The sequence below is a fragment of the Vipera berus genome (assembly GCF_964194415.1).
Source record: "Vipera berus genome assembly, chromosome: 5".
Taxonomy (NCBI): Eukaryota; Metazoa; Chordata; class Lepidosauria; order Squamata; family Viperidae; genus Vipera; species Vipera berus.
Window position 1 is genome coordinate 55,450,817 of NC_138207.1, and position 16,188 is coordinate 55,467,004.

General features: G+C 38.6%; 1 protein-coding gene across 1 annotated transcript in view; it reads right to left on the minus strand.

Annotated features, from left to right (window-relative positions):
• Positions 1 to 15,511, minus strand: part of AFAP1L2 (actin filament associated protein 1 like 2) — a 94,291-nt gene extending 78,780 nt beyond the window's left edge. Inside the window, exon 1 of the mRNA XM_081329377.1 lies at positions 15,347 to 15,511. Within this exon, the coding sequence (XP_081185503.1) occupies positions 15,347 to 15,362 (16 nt within the window). The 5' untranslated portion in view covers positions 15,363 to 15,511. The remainder of the gene's footprint in view (positions 1 to 15,346) is intronic.
• Between the last annotated feature and the right edge of the window lie 677 nt (positions 15,512 to 16,188).

Genomic DNA, 16,188 nt, shown 5'->3' on the forward strand with positions numbered 1-16,188 from the left:
GGAAGAGCAACAGATGGGAAACCAGCATGCCAAAGATTTCTCAGCCTGCAGAAGAGGGGAATGGCATGGAAAATGTTTCAGAAAGGAGCTCCTTAATGTTCCAGAAAATAATGTTGACTGCTCATAGTTAACGATAAAGCTTCTGGATGATAGCAGTCTTGAAATTGTGCTGCTGTTTCTTTCTAAAGAGCTATAAGGACTTTGCTGGCATTCATTCTAGATCATCTTTTCCCATTCTGTTATTTTCAGATCTGTTGGACCTCATAACCCTCAGAATTCCCAGCTAGAAAAGTCAAAGACCTACCAGCTAGAAATTCTACAAAGAGCTATTCCAAAAGAGCTGGAGGGTACTGGACTGGGGGAATCTATCTTAGATTCTGGCCAATAAATTAGTTACATTTTTTGAGGGAAACAAAAACATATGTGTCAAAGAGTGAGAGGCCAACAAAAACTCAGGCAAGCATGGGAATATAATTTAATGGCAAAATCCATGCATTTGGCCAAAGATCTGCATGGAAGTCTCCCTTAGCTCTTAAAAGTGTATTTGCCATGATGAATTTTTAAACAAAGGACCAGTGATTTGCAAAAACAAAAAAAAAAGAGTTCATAAGCCTAAGGAAATTAGTTTGCTTTATATATATTGCATTAAAGAACTTGTATGAAATGGACAATTAATTGGATGTTGGATCAAAGATAATATTTTTGTTAAGCAGCCTTTCAAATTTTGCATATTTTGTTTCATTAACATGAATAATATAATTAGGTAATGAAAGGAGAAAATATCCTAAAGCAAATTATTAATCATTTCTCATTACCCACCTCATAGTGATTTCAGCTACAGGTCAGAAAAAAGCATATTATTTGTTCTTTGATTTATACAATCAACAGAGCATGTCAGCCATAAAAGGTAAAAGAGAACACTGGAAGGAAAAGAACATCTGGAACAACAGTGTAACTTAACACTACATCAAAGAAGGAAAATAAAAAAATGTATTGGTGTAAAAATACAGAAATTGAAATTGCTATCCTATGCTCCTTTATAATGAGCATTCACATTAGAACTCCATGAGCCTTAATACAGGTTTATTGTAAATGACATTTTGTTTAAAAAGCCCTGTGCGTTAATAATTTTATTATGTGTCTGTGAATTACATAGCAATGGCTTTTTTCTGGGCAAGTTTGATCTATTTTAGCAAACTAACTGCAACTGTCAGCTCAAAGGTCTCTCCAAGTGAGGTGTGGTCAAATTTTTATTTCTCTCCCACTAGCTCTTGAAGTTAAAAGTCAAAGCTCAGTAGGTATTTATAATCCAAGAAGGTCAGGATGATAAGTATGCCAAAATATTTTTCTTTATTGCCAGCTTTTCTCCAGGGTAGGAATCACCAAGCAAAGCAAATTATAGTGGAATACACATATCCACCACTAAATGTCATTCAAAGTCCATTTTCTACTCTTAAAGCAAAGGATTGATTTCTTATATTTCGCCTCAATGTTTTTTTCTTTTTTTCAAAGAGAAAATTTTAACAGTTATCTCAGTTCTCAAATTTATCAAAACTGTAGCTTTATGTTACTTCCACTTCCATTTACATTTGGAGGTTTTTTCATTTCTTAGGAGCCTTTCCCATGAAATTCAGTTGTAAAATAGTAAAAAAAAAAGGATCAATATTCTCACCCAGTTCCACCCAGTTACTGTTTATGATGTATTAAGTAGTGCTTTTTTCCTCTTTGGTTGTGAACAGCTAACGGCCGGCCACAGGAATGCAGCTAGTCTTTCCCCTGCTGCTTTGGAGGGGTTTCTTTGGATTGAACAGAAAGGCCACCATCTTTCTGTGATCGACAAAGCACCCCTCCTCTTCATCACCTATACAGGGTGATTTTAAGACCTTTTTAGGGCCCACAGCAGGGTAAAATCGGGTGCAGAAGTCAGAGCCCTGCCTTCCTGTGTCCTGTTCCACCGCAATGCAAACCAGAAGCCCATTTACATTTACACTTTTTTAAGCGTACACAAACCTCTTATTTAACAGTGCCCGTTCTTTCAACTAGAATAGCATAAAAGATATGCAGTATAATCAAAATTTAGACATTACTGCAAATATGTAATTGAACCTTCATATTATATTTATTAATAATGTTTACTTTGAAAATATTGCAGTTGTTTAAATTTGATGGAACTTTGGCCTGATTGTGAAGGATTTATTTTACTTTAAAGTGTTCGGATACTGAATTCATTCTCTATTAAAACATTTCCTAGAACTTATTGGAATTTATACTTGTGGAAGTGTGTTTGGGCTAACATAGTGTACCTGATTCTCGTGGTAGAGATATCGACAGCATACAAATTGATTGATTGATACTGCAGTTATCTGGTAGGCATATTTGCAATGTTGAGATAAGTGTATCATAAAGTAATCTTGTGGCTGCTAACAAAGGAGCTGTTACAAAGAAAAACAAACTAGCTTAGATTACTTTTTTCCTCCTGAAAGAATCCCAGTGCTGAAAGATAAGGCAGAGATAAAGAACAAAACCTCATTCCTATGAAGTATTTATCCCCTTTCTGGACTACATCATCCCCAATATTCTCATTCCAATCCCTGTATAAATATATGTCCTCCCTCCCTCTCTCTTTCCCTGATGCACACGTCCTCCTTCCTTCACTGATCCTACTTTACTGTCTCTACAGCAGATCCTAACACTACAGCCATAGCTCTCTCAATATATGAGATCACTCACTTTCAAAGCTGCAGCTGAGTTACATCTTGATCTATTCTGGAAGAGGTCCAGAAATGAGACGGGATTAAAGAAAGATTCCCCAAAGACATCTATTGGAACAGTTCTTGTTTGTTTTCTGGTTCTTTCAATCACCTGTTGTCTTATTTATACCATTCTTTTATATCAGAATTACAGATAGGCCTTGACTTACAACCATTCATTTAGTAAGTATTCAAAGTTACAGCAGCACTGAAAAAAAAAATGACTTAAAACTGTCACAGCCTCCCCATAGTCACATGATCAACATTTTTATGTTTGGAAACTGGCATAAATTTATGATGATTGCAGGGTCATGAGATTGCCATTCGTGACCTTCCCAGCTGGCTTCCATTAAGCAAAGTCAATGGGGCAAGATAGATTCGCTTAATGACTACATCAGTCAGGCATACCTCATTTAACAACCACCTTGCTTAGCAATGGAAATCCCAATTGTGGGGGTAAGGACTGCCTATACTTAAATACACTCCAGGTTGAGAATTCTTTTTTGAAAAATATTTTATTATATTATTGTAATACATGTAATACATTTCAATACAATGCTGTTTTTACAGTAATTATTCATAGTATCAACACTCTAACCTGAATTTTTAAAGATAGAGAAAAAGAAGTGGTTGATATTGGTGTTAAGCGATGTGATACGGTGAGGTGAATAGGTGTAAAGTTACTTAAATTTTACAATCATCGCTAAATATAGCTCTAATAAACAACTGAAAATTACATTAAAATATTTGTTGTACAATAAATGTTTGTTGACTTAAGCTGAATATTTATTAATAAGGTCTCATGTCAAGTGCAAAGGATCAGGTCCACACAATAAATTAAACTGATTTATTGCTACTAGTGCCTGTGCAAAGGAATATTCTCAAATAGCAGTACCTGCCAGGATTTAAATAAGGGTCAAAGGAATTCAAGGGGACTTGGACTTAGTTTGCTTGTGGCTACATGTTGATCCGTCTTTTAACTCCACCTCCAGGTTTTGCCACTCCTCCACTGTTGTTATTTATTATTACTTGTGCTCATTAAAGAAAAAGAAAAACTAGACAAAACAAAATAAACTCTACATAGTGCTGCCTTGAAGAGCCTCTGGAAGCACAGCATGGACAGGGATCCGTGCCCCCAGAATGGCACACGTTACATCTCTGTTCCATTAGCTGTATTTTAATAATAATAATAATAATTTTATTTGTATACCGCCCTTCTCCCGAAGGACTCAGGGCGGTGAACAGGGCAAACATATAAAAGTACAAAAATACAAAAATTAAAAAAGAATTAAACGAGATGTCCAAGTTACAACAATAGATTAAAATACATTTAAAACAACAATAAAATCCAAACCCATCCCCCATCAGGCCAGGCCGGCTTGTTCGAACAAATAAGTCTTCAGATCGCGTCGGAAGGAGCGAAGGTCGGGCGCCATCTGGAGCTCAACCGGCAAACGATTCCATAAATCCAGGGCGCCCACAGAGAAGGACCTCCCCCTGGGGTCCACCAGACGACATTCTCTGACCGGTGGCACCCTGAGGAGGCCCTCTCTGTGGGAACGCACAGGGTGGAGGGAAGTTGATGCCGGCAACTTCAAAGCCTTACATGGCAAGAGACCAGCTTACCTAAGAGATCACCTCTTCTTGATCACACCTAGGAGGAAGTATATGCTTTGGGTCCGGGCTTCTTAGAAGCTCCATCTTGCAGGACCAATGCATTTTTTACTGTAGTTCCAACTCTCTGGAACATCAGTTCCCTGAGGTAAGGTTATGCCCATTCTTGCAGGTCTTCCAGAAAGGCTTTAAAATGTGGCTCTTCCATCAACTTTTGGGATCCCATGGTGACCTTTACCCTCACATACGTATATAGGCATGTTTTGGAGAATAAATGTACAGTGTTCTGGCACAGGAGATATATTACCGTGGTTATATATTTTAGTACAGGATATACATTACTATGGTTACATAGAGCCCTGGTGGCACAGTGGTTAGAATGCAGTATTGTGGTCTAACTCTGCCCACAGCCAGGAGTTCGATCTTGAGTAGCTCAAGGTTGACTCATCCTTCCATTCTTCTGAGGTTGGTAAAATGAGGATCCAGAGTGTTGGGGGCAAAATGATACTATAAACTGCTCAGAGAGTGATGTGAAGCATTATAGAGCAATATATTAGCCTAAGTGCTATTACTAAATTTACCAACAAATATGGTGGAGAGAAGTACACTTCGTATCAATATAGCAAAAGCTCATTGTCTAGGTTATGCATAACTAAAATGGAAATTTTAATTTTCAAATTAATTTAATAGCAGGAAATTAATTTTAGTGGAAATCCAACCTTTGAAGCTCACCTTCTGCATATTAAAAATGTCTGCAAGTTAATAATCATCTGTAAAATATAAGAATAACCAGAAATATCCTAGAAAAAAGCTATGGTAAATTGTCTACACATTATTGTCTAAAAACTGCAAGGATTTATGGAGTCATCCAAAGGCAATGTAAGACAGCAAATGCTATAGGGAAGGAAGACACAGCTAGTTCTTGGCTGACTGAAATACCTGTACTTCACAGCCTGTTACCAGGTGTCCTAAACTACCTGCAGTCCTCAGGAAGAGCATGCAGATCAAAATATTGTAAGATCAGGCTGATGACTCTAATCTGACTAGATTCTTATGCATAGGGTTGAATAAATCTTTTATGCTGCAGTCAGTGCTTTTTTTGTAAAAGAAAAAGGTGCCGGAACTCATGCATGTCATACAGCCCGCCTTGCCTACCCTACAAGGTTCCATCCAAAAAAGGTGCCGGAACTCCGTTCTGAGCATTCTATGAGAAAAAAAGCCCTGGCTGCAGTTCAACAGATGGTCCTGATCTTTTGCACCTGACATTAGCTTTTGTATGCCAATGGCTCTGACAATAAAATTTAAACCAGAAAATGTATGGATTGATGGGGATATTTTCTATTGCACCAAATCTCTTTATCTTAAGATACCACTATAGAGAATGAATATGATTTACTTCTTTCTGGTGCTACTGCATTATATTTTAGCTCATATAAACCATAAAGTCTCCTATCCTTGGCATGGAGGGCTGCTTCCCAATTCTTCTTTCAGTCTAAGAAAATAAGATTATTGGAGAAATCCTTATTTTAAAAAGAAGGACATTTTTGGGGGATAATGCTAACAATATCCTCAAACTTCTAGGACTTTTCAAACACTGCAAAATCCTATTTTATAACTGGAAAGGGAAACTAAGATTTTTAAAAATATAGCCCTTAAAACTGAGTAGAAAAAAATGGCATATCAGAAAAATACCAACTGTGTGGAAACATTTCATTACAAAATGACTTCCTGAATGCACTGTTTTGTAATCCAGTCAGGGAGGAAATTATGAAAGTGGGCTGTACACAATACATAGTTGAACTGATTTCACTTGTGATCGCATTTTGGACTATCGTATAAAAATGTCTGCTTAACAAACTTTTATTTACCAGCTGCAGATAGTAAGATATCCTGACATTCATGGCTCACATACCTATACAATGCACATACGTACACCTATATAATATCAATATCAGACTGAACCAACACAATAGAAAACAGAACAGAGCAGACTTATCAGAAAGTCATTTTATCCAACTGAGGTAAAATGCTTTAAGTCCACTTAAATGTTCCTGTTGTGATTGAGTAATGGATTTGAGAGTCATTACCCAAAGAAAAAATACTTTTACCAAATTTTGAGTAAATTATCCTGGTTTGGATAATACATCTTTATCCCATTTAGGGGGTTTCTTCCTTCCTTTTTCTTTTTACTCATCAGGCTGCTAAAGAAAAAGTGTATCCATTTTATGGCAACAGAAAATGAGTCTAATAGTCTTTTGGCTTATATCAGTTCTTCATTTCCATTTGGGTGGACTGGCCATCATCTGATAGCGTAGGGGAAGACAGAATAAGCCAGACCCACAGACAATTTTTCCCCATGCCATCAATCTGCTAAATAACTAATTCCCACAACACTGCCTATGCCAGGGGTCAGCAACCTGAAACAGTGAAAGAGCCACTCGGAACCGGTTCCCTCACAAAAGGAAAAACTGGGAGCCGCAAAAAATGTGTGCACATTCGCATACATGCACGCATGTGCAGAACAGGGTTTGACTGAAGAGTGGAGCCAAGGTGAGATATGCACCTACCCTGCATGTTTGAATTGATTGGTTGAACTTTTTTAGTTCCACCTTTTTTTTTTGGATTGCACATGGCAGAGGACTGGGAGCCGCAGGAAATGGCTGAAAGAGCCGCATGCGGCTCCGGAGCCGCGGGTTGCAGACCTGTGGCCTATGCCCTAGGACAGGGGTAGGCAACCTCGGCTCTTTTATGACTCATGGACTTCAACTTCCAGAATTCCTGAGCCAGCTGACTCAGGAATTCTGGGAGTTGAAGTCCATGAGTCATAAAAGAGCCGAGGTTGCCTACCCCTGCCCTAGGATGTCAAATCACATAGTACGGCTATATTATTATTATTATTAATTATTATTATTATTATTATTATTATTATTATTATTATTATTATTATTATTATTCACATCTTTCGTATTACCTATTCCTTTAGCATCCTATGACTATAACTTTGTTATTTGTATCTTATAGTTATATTGATTGCTTTTATTTAATATCCTATTATGACTTATGTTGATTGCTTTCATTTAGTATCCAATGGCTATTACTGAGTGTTGTATCTTATGATTTATGATGATTGTATTTTATCATTATGATCATGGTTTATGACTTGTTGCTTGCATGCACACTGAGAGCTTATTCACTGGAGTAAAATTCCTTGGCCAATAAAGAATTCTATTCCATTCCATTCCATTCCATTCCATTCCATTCCATTCTATTCTATTCTATTCTATTCTATTCTATTCTATTCTATTCTATTCTATTCTATTCTATTCTATTCTATTCTATTCTATTCCATTCCATTCCATTCCATTCCATTCCATTCCATTCTTGTTGTAAGATTAACACAGGAAATAAACACATCAACTTCACAGGCAATAGTAAACCAGCAAGTTCTCATTTTTGCAATTATTTCAAAACAATAAAAACAGGTGCTATTTGAGCTCTATATCCCCCCACACACACACTTCAAAAATCTATTTAATGACTTAATGCTGCTACTTATGTGCTTTTTGCTCACCAAAAGAGCAAAAGTACACTTGTTTAATAGAAATAAACCTTTTGGAAAGGGAACATTACATCAAACATTCACAGTTTTCCAGGAGATGTAGATTTCAATCTACCTTCAGTTAGAAATGTTTGCAACAGTCTCCTACTTCTCTTACAATGAAATGCCTTCCCATAACACTCTCTGTGTTTTTAAAGCAACAGCTGTTCTGAAAGAGGACTGCGTGATGTAGACTATACAAATTATAGAACACAATTAGGCGGTAACAAGGAATTAAAGTTTATTATAACAATTGGCAGTCATTAAAGGATTCTTCAGTTCTTTCCAGCCTAGATTTTGTAGCCTATCAAAAGGCTACCACATCTGACAATTGAGAAACTGTACTTACTACTTTCATGGAAAAACAGAAAGGATGCAAATTAGATTTCTTTAACTGTTAGATCAAACTTTGAAACTGTTTTAAAAGTAGGTTTAGCCTCTTGAAGCCAGGATTACTAAGGCGTTATGTATTTATAAGTGATATTTTGTAGAAATAGAAAATCAAAATCCCTGGCAAAAGTATCCATCTTATTAGAAATTGTACATTCAGCTATATTAGAAAGTCATTTGAATCAGTTGTTATCTTCCACTCTTAATAATCTAAATGTCCCTATCCCATCATATCCAATAATCTAGAGTCAAATATAGTAATTTTTTCTTGCATGCAACCAGACTGACCTAAGTATGTGTACTTATACCCTACATTTCCTGAGAAAACATGTGGTAAGTCCTGGTTTATGCTCCTATGAACAGATATAAATCTGCACTCTTAAAGTAGTTTAGATCAGAGCCTAATTTTCCATTCAAGTGCTGGGAAACCTAGTTTTAACAATATGATTATAACTGGTGTCTTAATTCTCCTTGTGTTAGGTATGCACATTTAAAGTTCTCTCCTTGCAATATCCTCAAAGGCGCTTACAATCAATAACAGTTCACACAGAGGAAAAAATACACTGTAATTTTATAAACATGCTCAGTCATTAGAAACCATTAAGAGAGAGTCCGACAATTGATGCCTTTAACTTGGTGCTTTCTAATCTACAATATACAAAGTGGTAGCAGCTCTTCTGAGTGTAAAATAAGACTTTTCTGGCTCCACCCTGGAGATACCAGGGTTTGAGCCTGAAGTTCCCTCCGTATTGAACAGGGCTCTTCCACGGTCTGTGGAGCTTCCTTGGTGATTTTGGATGAGTCATTTTCTTTCAGTCCAAACTATTTCATGGGGCAGGGGTAATGATAAAATGAGAAGGAATTCCCATGTACACTGAAACATGCAAAGAAAAAACGAAGCACGAACAAGTAAGACAAATAAAAGGAAATTGATTGGACATCTAGAATAGGACTCGAAGAACAGGAGAGAAGCATGCCCTCCACACAAAATATTATGTGGCTTTATTATATGGCAACGTTTCTCAATTTCAACAACTTTAAGCATGTTGCTTGGGGAATTCTGGGTGTTGATGCCCACACACCTTAAAACTGCCAAGGTTGGAAAACACTATTGCATGGTTTATGTTGCTTAAAGATAATATCAAAGCAGAACGTGAGATGCCTGGTTGTCTTTGAACCAGGTTTTGCTAGAAAAACTGGAGGAAAAAAAGGAGAAACAGATGAGAACAGCGTAATCTTGCCTTGAAATAGATACCACCATTTCTGTGGCCCACAATGGAAGATAACAATGCCATTTATGTTGCCATGTTTCTACTTATTACTGAACTTTATTTTGACTAGAATGATGAAGGACAATTATGTACAGATGCAAATTTAGTATATTTACAGTTCAATTCAGTTCATTAGTCCTACAGTTTTTCTGTGGGTTACAATCATTCCAAATGAAGTGCATAAAAGGTCAGTTTGCATAACTTATTCTGAAATTAATCATCTGGTTTCCTCCTCAAGTAAGAGCAAACTGTTTCTTCCTTTCTTGTCCCACATGCTTTCCGAGATTCCATGCATTCCTACTGTCTCCCTTTCTCCACCAAAGCATGTTTCAGTTTTTTCAACATACTGTACTTACTTGCATGGCTAGAATTTACATATCCCCAAAAGTGCTTATTCCAGTGAAAATATTGCTCTTTTCCAGCAACAGGTTGACAGTGGTCCAGGGAGACTTGGTTGAACTCTCTCTACTTTCCTTCTTCCCCTTTCCCCTTAACTCACATGTACTTATTTTCAACCAACAAAATAATCAAGGACACAAAAATCTCTACGCATCTAAAATTTTGAAGTCATGCAATTCACTCATAGCATTATATTGATATATAAGCAATATATATATCAAGCAATATTCTTCCGTGAAATCGGGGGATTCTAATAATAAGGATATGTAGGCAATATAAAATGTAAAACAATATGCAGATTTAAATAAGATGCAACAACATCCAGTTTCTAGGAACAGAATTGTATCCACAATGGCTGATTTAGAAGCAAATTGTTTTAATGTTCTTGGACACTAGAACTGATGCTCAAGTTCTTAGATTTTCTAGTCTTGATATCCTGAACAGATAATACTTTAAAACATGAATGGGGAATCTGTGGCCTTCCGACTGCTTGAATTACAGGTTTCATTATCTCTCTCATGCTGGCTAAGGCAATTGGAAAGTGTGATCCAGCAACATCCCACCTATGGTTTGCCTAGCCTAGTCAATAATAATCCTTTTGTCTGTATCACAAAATTGGCTACAAGCTACTTCATTTATTTATTATATACACAGAATTCAACACTGTATAGCAAGCAGTAATTTTCCTGGACAAATGTTCACAAAGCATCTATATGCTGTGATTAATTGTTCATTCATTTCAATCTGAACATTTCTATCAAGCAAGTAAAACCTGCAATACTTCTCCATATAGAAAAGGTGTTGTCTGCAGTTAATAATTTTGTATTTAGCACTTGCAGCTGCATACAGCAACTGGGTTGGTTTCTGTTTGGCAGATGTATCTCTTAATAGATAGCACTGTCAGTTTTGATAATAACCATCTGCAGTTTAGCCAGTCAATTCTATCCTTTGCCCTGGAAAAAGGTAATGAGTGCCATTAATTTTAATTGTTCTAATTACATATTTAGGATACAAGTTTCTACATGCAAATCCTGGCATGCAGCATCTTATGTTCAGCCCATTTCTTTACAAAAGGACTGGGACCTATCAAATCAAGTCAATACTTTTCCTATTTTCATATGTTTAGCCAAATATTGAACAGTTGTTTTGAATGATGGTAGAATCAATATAAAGTTGCAATAATTTCTCCTTTTTTCCTGCTTGTCGTTCTTTCTGAAAAATACATTTTTAACTGACAAAATAATTATGATCTCCAAATTCAGGTGGCATACTAAAATGGCCCTATGTTTCATTACTTAAAATATTGGGGTTGCACATTAACAGTGTTAAGAACAAGAAACATTTGAACATTCAAATGTGAGACTTGTCAATGGCACATCAGTGACAATATCTCATTACACACCAAGGAAGCAGATAGCTTATCCAGCAATCTTCAAGTATCACTCAGCAGGTATTCCTATTTTCAGCTACTGAATAAACTCAGGGCACCTCTCAGATTGCCCCAGGAATATTATGAAAAGCAGCACATTTTTAAAATGATAATGGTAGATGTGTACTGAAATGGACCAACCAGACACATGTGAGAATTCAGCCTCAAAGTACAGGTTATTCTGAGAAAATTGCAGGAAGAATTCTGATGCATCCATGGGAATAATTCTAAGGCCACTCAGTGCAGCCAGAGAATTACATCAGCCTCCAAACAGCTTGATATTATGTCCTAATTTGAGTTCACAGCATGCCCCATCTTGATGGGGGCAAGGCTGCATAATAATACATTAAAACACAAACATTTTTAAAAATTCATCACAATCTAATTAAAATAGCTACACACCAAAATAGTAGCTAAAATGTCCAGCCATCCCCACAAGATTACCTATCTGCAAACAAGTCCAAAAAGGTTTGTTTGCGACAGTGTTGAAAATTATCAGGCAAATTTGTATTAATTATATTTTAAAAAATTAATTCATAAATATTTATTAAGGCAAATATGGGAGATCAGAAATTAATATCGCAATCTTATGTACTCACACAATAGAGTTTGCATATTTATGAATGAATGAATGAATCAATCAATCAATGGACAAAAAGTGTCAGAAACTGGTAAGATTTCTCAGCAAAAGAATATGAATATTTTGAACAATGCCAGAAAATAGAATTTTAAAAAGGCTGCAGCATCTCATAAGTTCTCTTTCGTAAAACATTAAAATAATAAGCAACTTATTAAATAGAAAAAAGGCTAAGAACCAAATTCCAGCTTTTAAAAGGATGCTAAAAGATGCTAGGAAGAAAAGAAAGCCCGAGTAGTGGATTATTAAATTAATAAATAAAACACACTATTTTGTGCTGGCACAGTCAGCAGTACACTTCCCAGGAAATCCATAAACTAGCCAGGAAGTGATCACATATCAGAGGAGAAAGAAGTTCTGTTCCTGCAGAATTTATACAAATGAGAAGAAAAAAGTGCTTTCTATTTTGTCAGGTGCTGCGAAAGCAAAGGTGCAAAGCTTTCAAAGCAGAATGTCAGTGCCCGTCCTGCTGCACAAGTCTCATAACTTCGAGGCAAAAGGATTTTCACACGCACCCCACTTTGGCATTTGAGATCTGCCTCTCTCTCAAGCACTGCTATGAGTTCCTACCCAGTGCTTGCCTCTTTCTGTGCATTCCTTCTCTGGCATGCCTTTTGCAGAAGAAGCCAACACAACTTCTCATCTACAGCTGGCAACCTGTCTTCTGAGGGACGCACAATGCAATGCATTGCTAACATGGCTACAGTGAGTTACTCTCAATATGTCCTTTGGGAGACAGCCTTAAACTTGGGGAACCACAATCTACTCAGGAACTCTAATTTTTAATTTATTTTAATTTTAATTTTTATTTATTCTACAGGGGCCTTTAATTTTAATTTTTATTTTAACTTCTGTACTTATTGTATGTTATTGTTGTTAGCCACCCTGAGTCCTTCGGGAGATAGGGCGGCATATAAGTCCCAATAATAAATAAATAAATAAATAAATAAATAAATAAATAAATAAATAAATAAATAAATAAATAAGAGAGTGACAGCTGGACCACAATTTCTTTTAACCCACAGCTTGCAAAAGGGCAGCTTCCTTTTGCAACACGGTGGATCTTTCCCATCGTGTTAGTGCTCCACTGGTAATGTTTTGCAACCCTGGAGATTACAGATAGTCCTCAACTTACAACCATTTGTTTGGCAACAGTCTAAAGTTTCAATGACACTGAAAAAAGGGGCTCACACTCGCAGTATGTAAATGAGGTAAATGAGGGACAAATGAGAAGTGAATTGCACCATATATCCCACAGTACCTGCAAGAACTAGTTTCAGAATGTGGGAGATTTTCTTGAATTATATGTTCAGATTCCACCTAAATTACTCCTTGGATGGGCTGGCTGATTATCTGCCTTGGAAGGAGAAACACAGGAGAGCAAGCTAAGATTAGAATGCTGAAGGTTTTCAAGTAACTTTCTTCTCATGCTATAAATGCAGAGAGCCAGATTTTCAGGTCCTGATGTGTACTGGCATTGCCAGATCATCCTTAAAACTGGTCCTACAACCTACTAGTGGGCAGATAAGTGGGCAGGTGTGTGTGTGTGTGTGTGTGTATCTATGTTCAAGCACAATGCTGAATGCTGAAAAAGTGTAGTTTTAGCATATTACCAGTGATACCAAAATAATCTTACAAGGTTCTTCTTTCCAGAGAAGAAAGTTTCACTGGGAACAGCTCCCTATCTCTCAGTATTAATTTATTTATTTTGTCTTTTTGCAAAATACCAAAGATAGTCTGCATTTTGTTAAGTTTGATTTCAGAAAAAATAGTGTGCAAAATAGAGGTAGAGAACCTACTTAGGCCAAATGACTTTAGGCAATGCTGGGGGCAGTGTGCCAATAGTGGGTGTGGCTGCCATAGGGGGGCAAGGATAGCCCACTGGGCTAGACAGCTCAGATGCCTGTTTACCGGTACACATTCGCTTTCATTCATGGTCACACACCAGACACAGACACAGACACACACACAAATTGGGGAGTCCAATACCCAGGATTTGCTTTATTACATGCCAGCACTTGTATATATAAAAAAGGTCTACGGCCACTCGTCTTATAGACATGACCCAGGTGGCTAACAAGTAAAACAAAATAAAACAACCCAAATTGCAAATAACATACTGTATTAGCATAAAATAACACAGCATTTCCCTGTCCACAGCATCACTATTATCACTATTTGATTAGTAATGATAGCAAACATCGACTCCTGAGAATGTTCAGAGTGTGTTTTCCTCACCACCAGGAGTTCAGGCGGATCTCCTTTTAGAAACTCAGCTCCAAATATCGCTCCCTTCCACCCCCAACTGCCCAGCACAATCGCGCGAAACTCAAGGCAGTTCCCAAATTCTTTTTCGGTTGCTTTCTCAGGCGATTAAGTAGCTGTAGCGGAGTCTTTGATCTCTCTCTCTGTCTCTCTGTCTCTCTGTCTCTCTGTCTCTCTGTCTCTCTCTCTCTCTCTCTCTCTCTCTCTCTCTCTCTCTGTCTCTCTCTCTCTCTCTCTCTCTCTCTCTCTCTCTCTCTCTCTCTCTGTCTCTCTCTCTCTGTCTGTCTGTCTGTCTCTCTCTCTCTCTGTCTGTCTCTCTCTCTGTGTCTCTCTGTGTCTCTGTCTCTGTCTCTCTGTCTCTCTCTCTCTGTCTCTGCCTCTCTCTCTCTCTCTCTCTCTCTCTGTCTCTCTCTCTCTCGACGCACGGTTTGAAAGTCTCGCCCGCTTCCTGCCGGGCCCTGGTTCAGCTTTCAGGTGCTCTTGGTGGGCCAGGTGAGTCACCGCGAAGAGCAGATGCGAACACCCGCGCAGCCTTCCAAGGTGTATAGTTTCCGGCACTTTATCAGTCCCATTATTGTCCCCCTCCCTCCTGGCGTCTAAATACAGATTCCTCCCTTCCTCGGACCAATTCTGGAATAGAGACCGCGAATAATCTCGCTTGCCAGCCGGCCGTGCCCGGCGCGACACCCCGCACTCGGATCATTTCTTTCGCCACTGTCCACGCACAAATCCACCGCCGTCGCCTCTTGTCCAATCGCAGCTCCCAAGATCCCTTCGCTTGCTCCCCGAAAAACGCTTCAAAGCAGCCGGAACCAGGGAGGGCTAGATTGGGTCCTGGCCAGACGCGGCGCTCCGTGGGGTTCCCAGAAAACATTTCATGGCAGGCGGAACACCCACGGTGGGAAAACAAGCAGCCTCCCAGGGAAGCGCCAAGCCTTCCAGCTCTTTCCCACGCTCCGGAGAAAAAGCAAAAGAGGCGCACTCTCCCCTTACCTTTATATCTATCCATCCTGGGTCTCTCGTCTTTTCTTGCCGCTAAGGGGGAATAGAAGGATCTTTTCTAGAGTGGAGGGCCCGAGTTTCTCCCACGCTCTCAAAACTCCGGACGGATTTCTCCTCTTTCGCCCAGCTTGCGGATTCTTTTCCTTAACTCTCTCTCGGGTAAAACCTCTCGGACTGCCTTGCCGGTTCCTCGCTCCGCCCTCCCTGTGAGGTCAGAACGGTCGGACCTACAGGGGCCGACGAGCGGCTGGCTGGCGGCGTGGGAAGGGAGCGGTTGCAGAAGGGTGCCTTGGCGTCCCCCCACCCCCACCCCCCAAACCAACTTCGATGTCTTCAGGACCCCTGCAAATCAATGCAAGCTTGTCAGCCGGGCGGACAAGTTAAAAAAAAAAAGTAGTGGGAAGAAGACAAGGTGACTGATTTTCATCCTCGCAATGCCCCGGAGAAACTTCTAAGAAAATCAGCTCAAGCCTCTGGGTATCTCAGGTGCTTCCCGAAGACGTTTTTTGTGAGTGGGTGGACCTTGGCTTTCAGGATGCAGGGCATTTATCAGGGGACGTGAGCAAAGGCGATTGTCTATTGTCTTTCGCTTGTTCTTTCTTTCAACTTTTTTCCCCCCACACCAGTAAGACATTTTTGGAATAACTAGAGCCACCACATTTGGAGGGTATTATTCAGAAGATCACTAGACGGCAATGAAAATTTAAGGCTTTCTGTTATGTCTGCCGCCATTTTGTGCCATCTGGATTTTTGTAGTCTATTAAATGGTAATACAACATTTTTTGATCGGTGGCAAAATCCTTGGATCAATAGTGGTTGCGCTTAACAAAAAA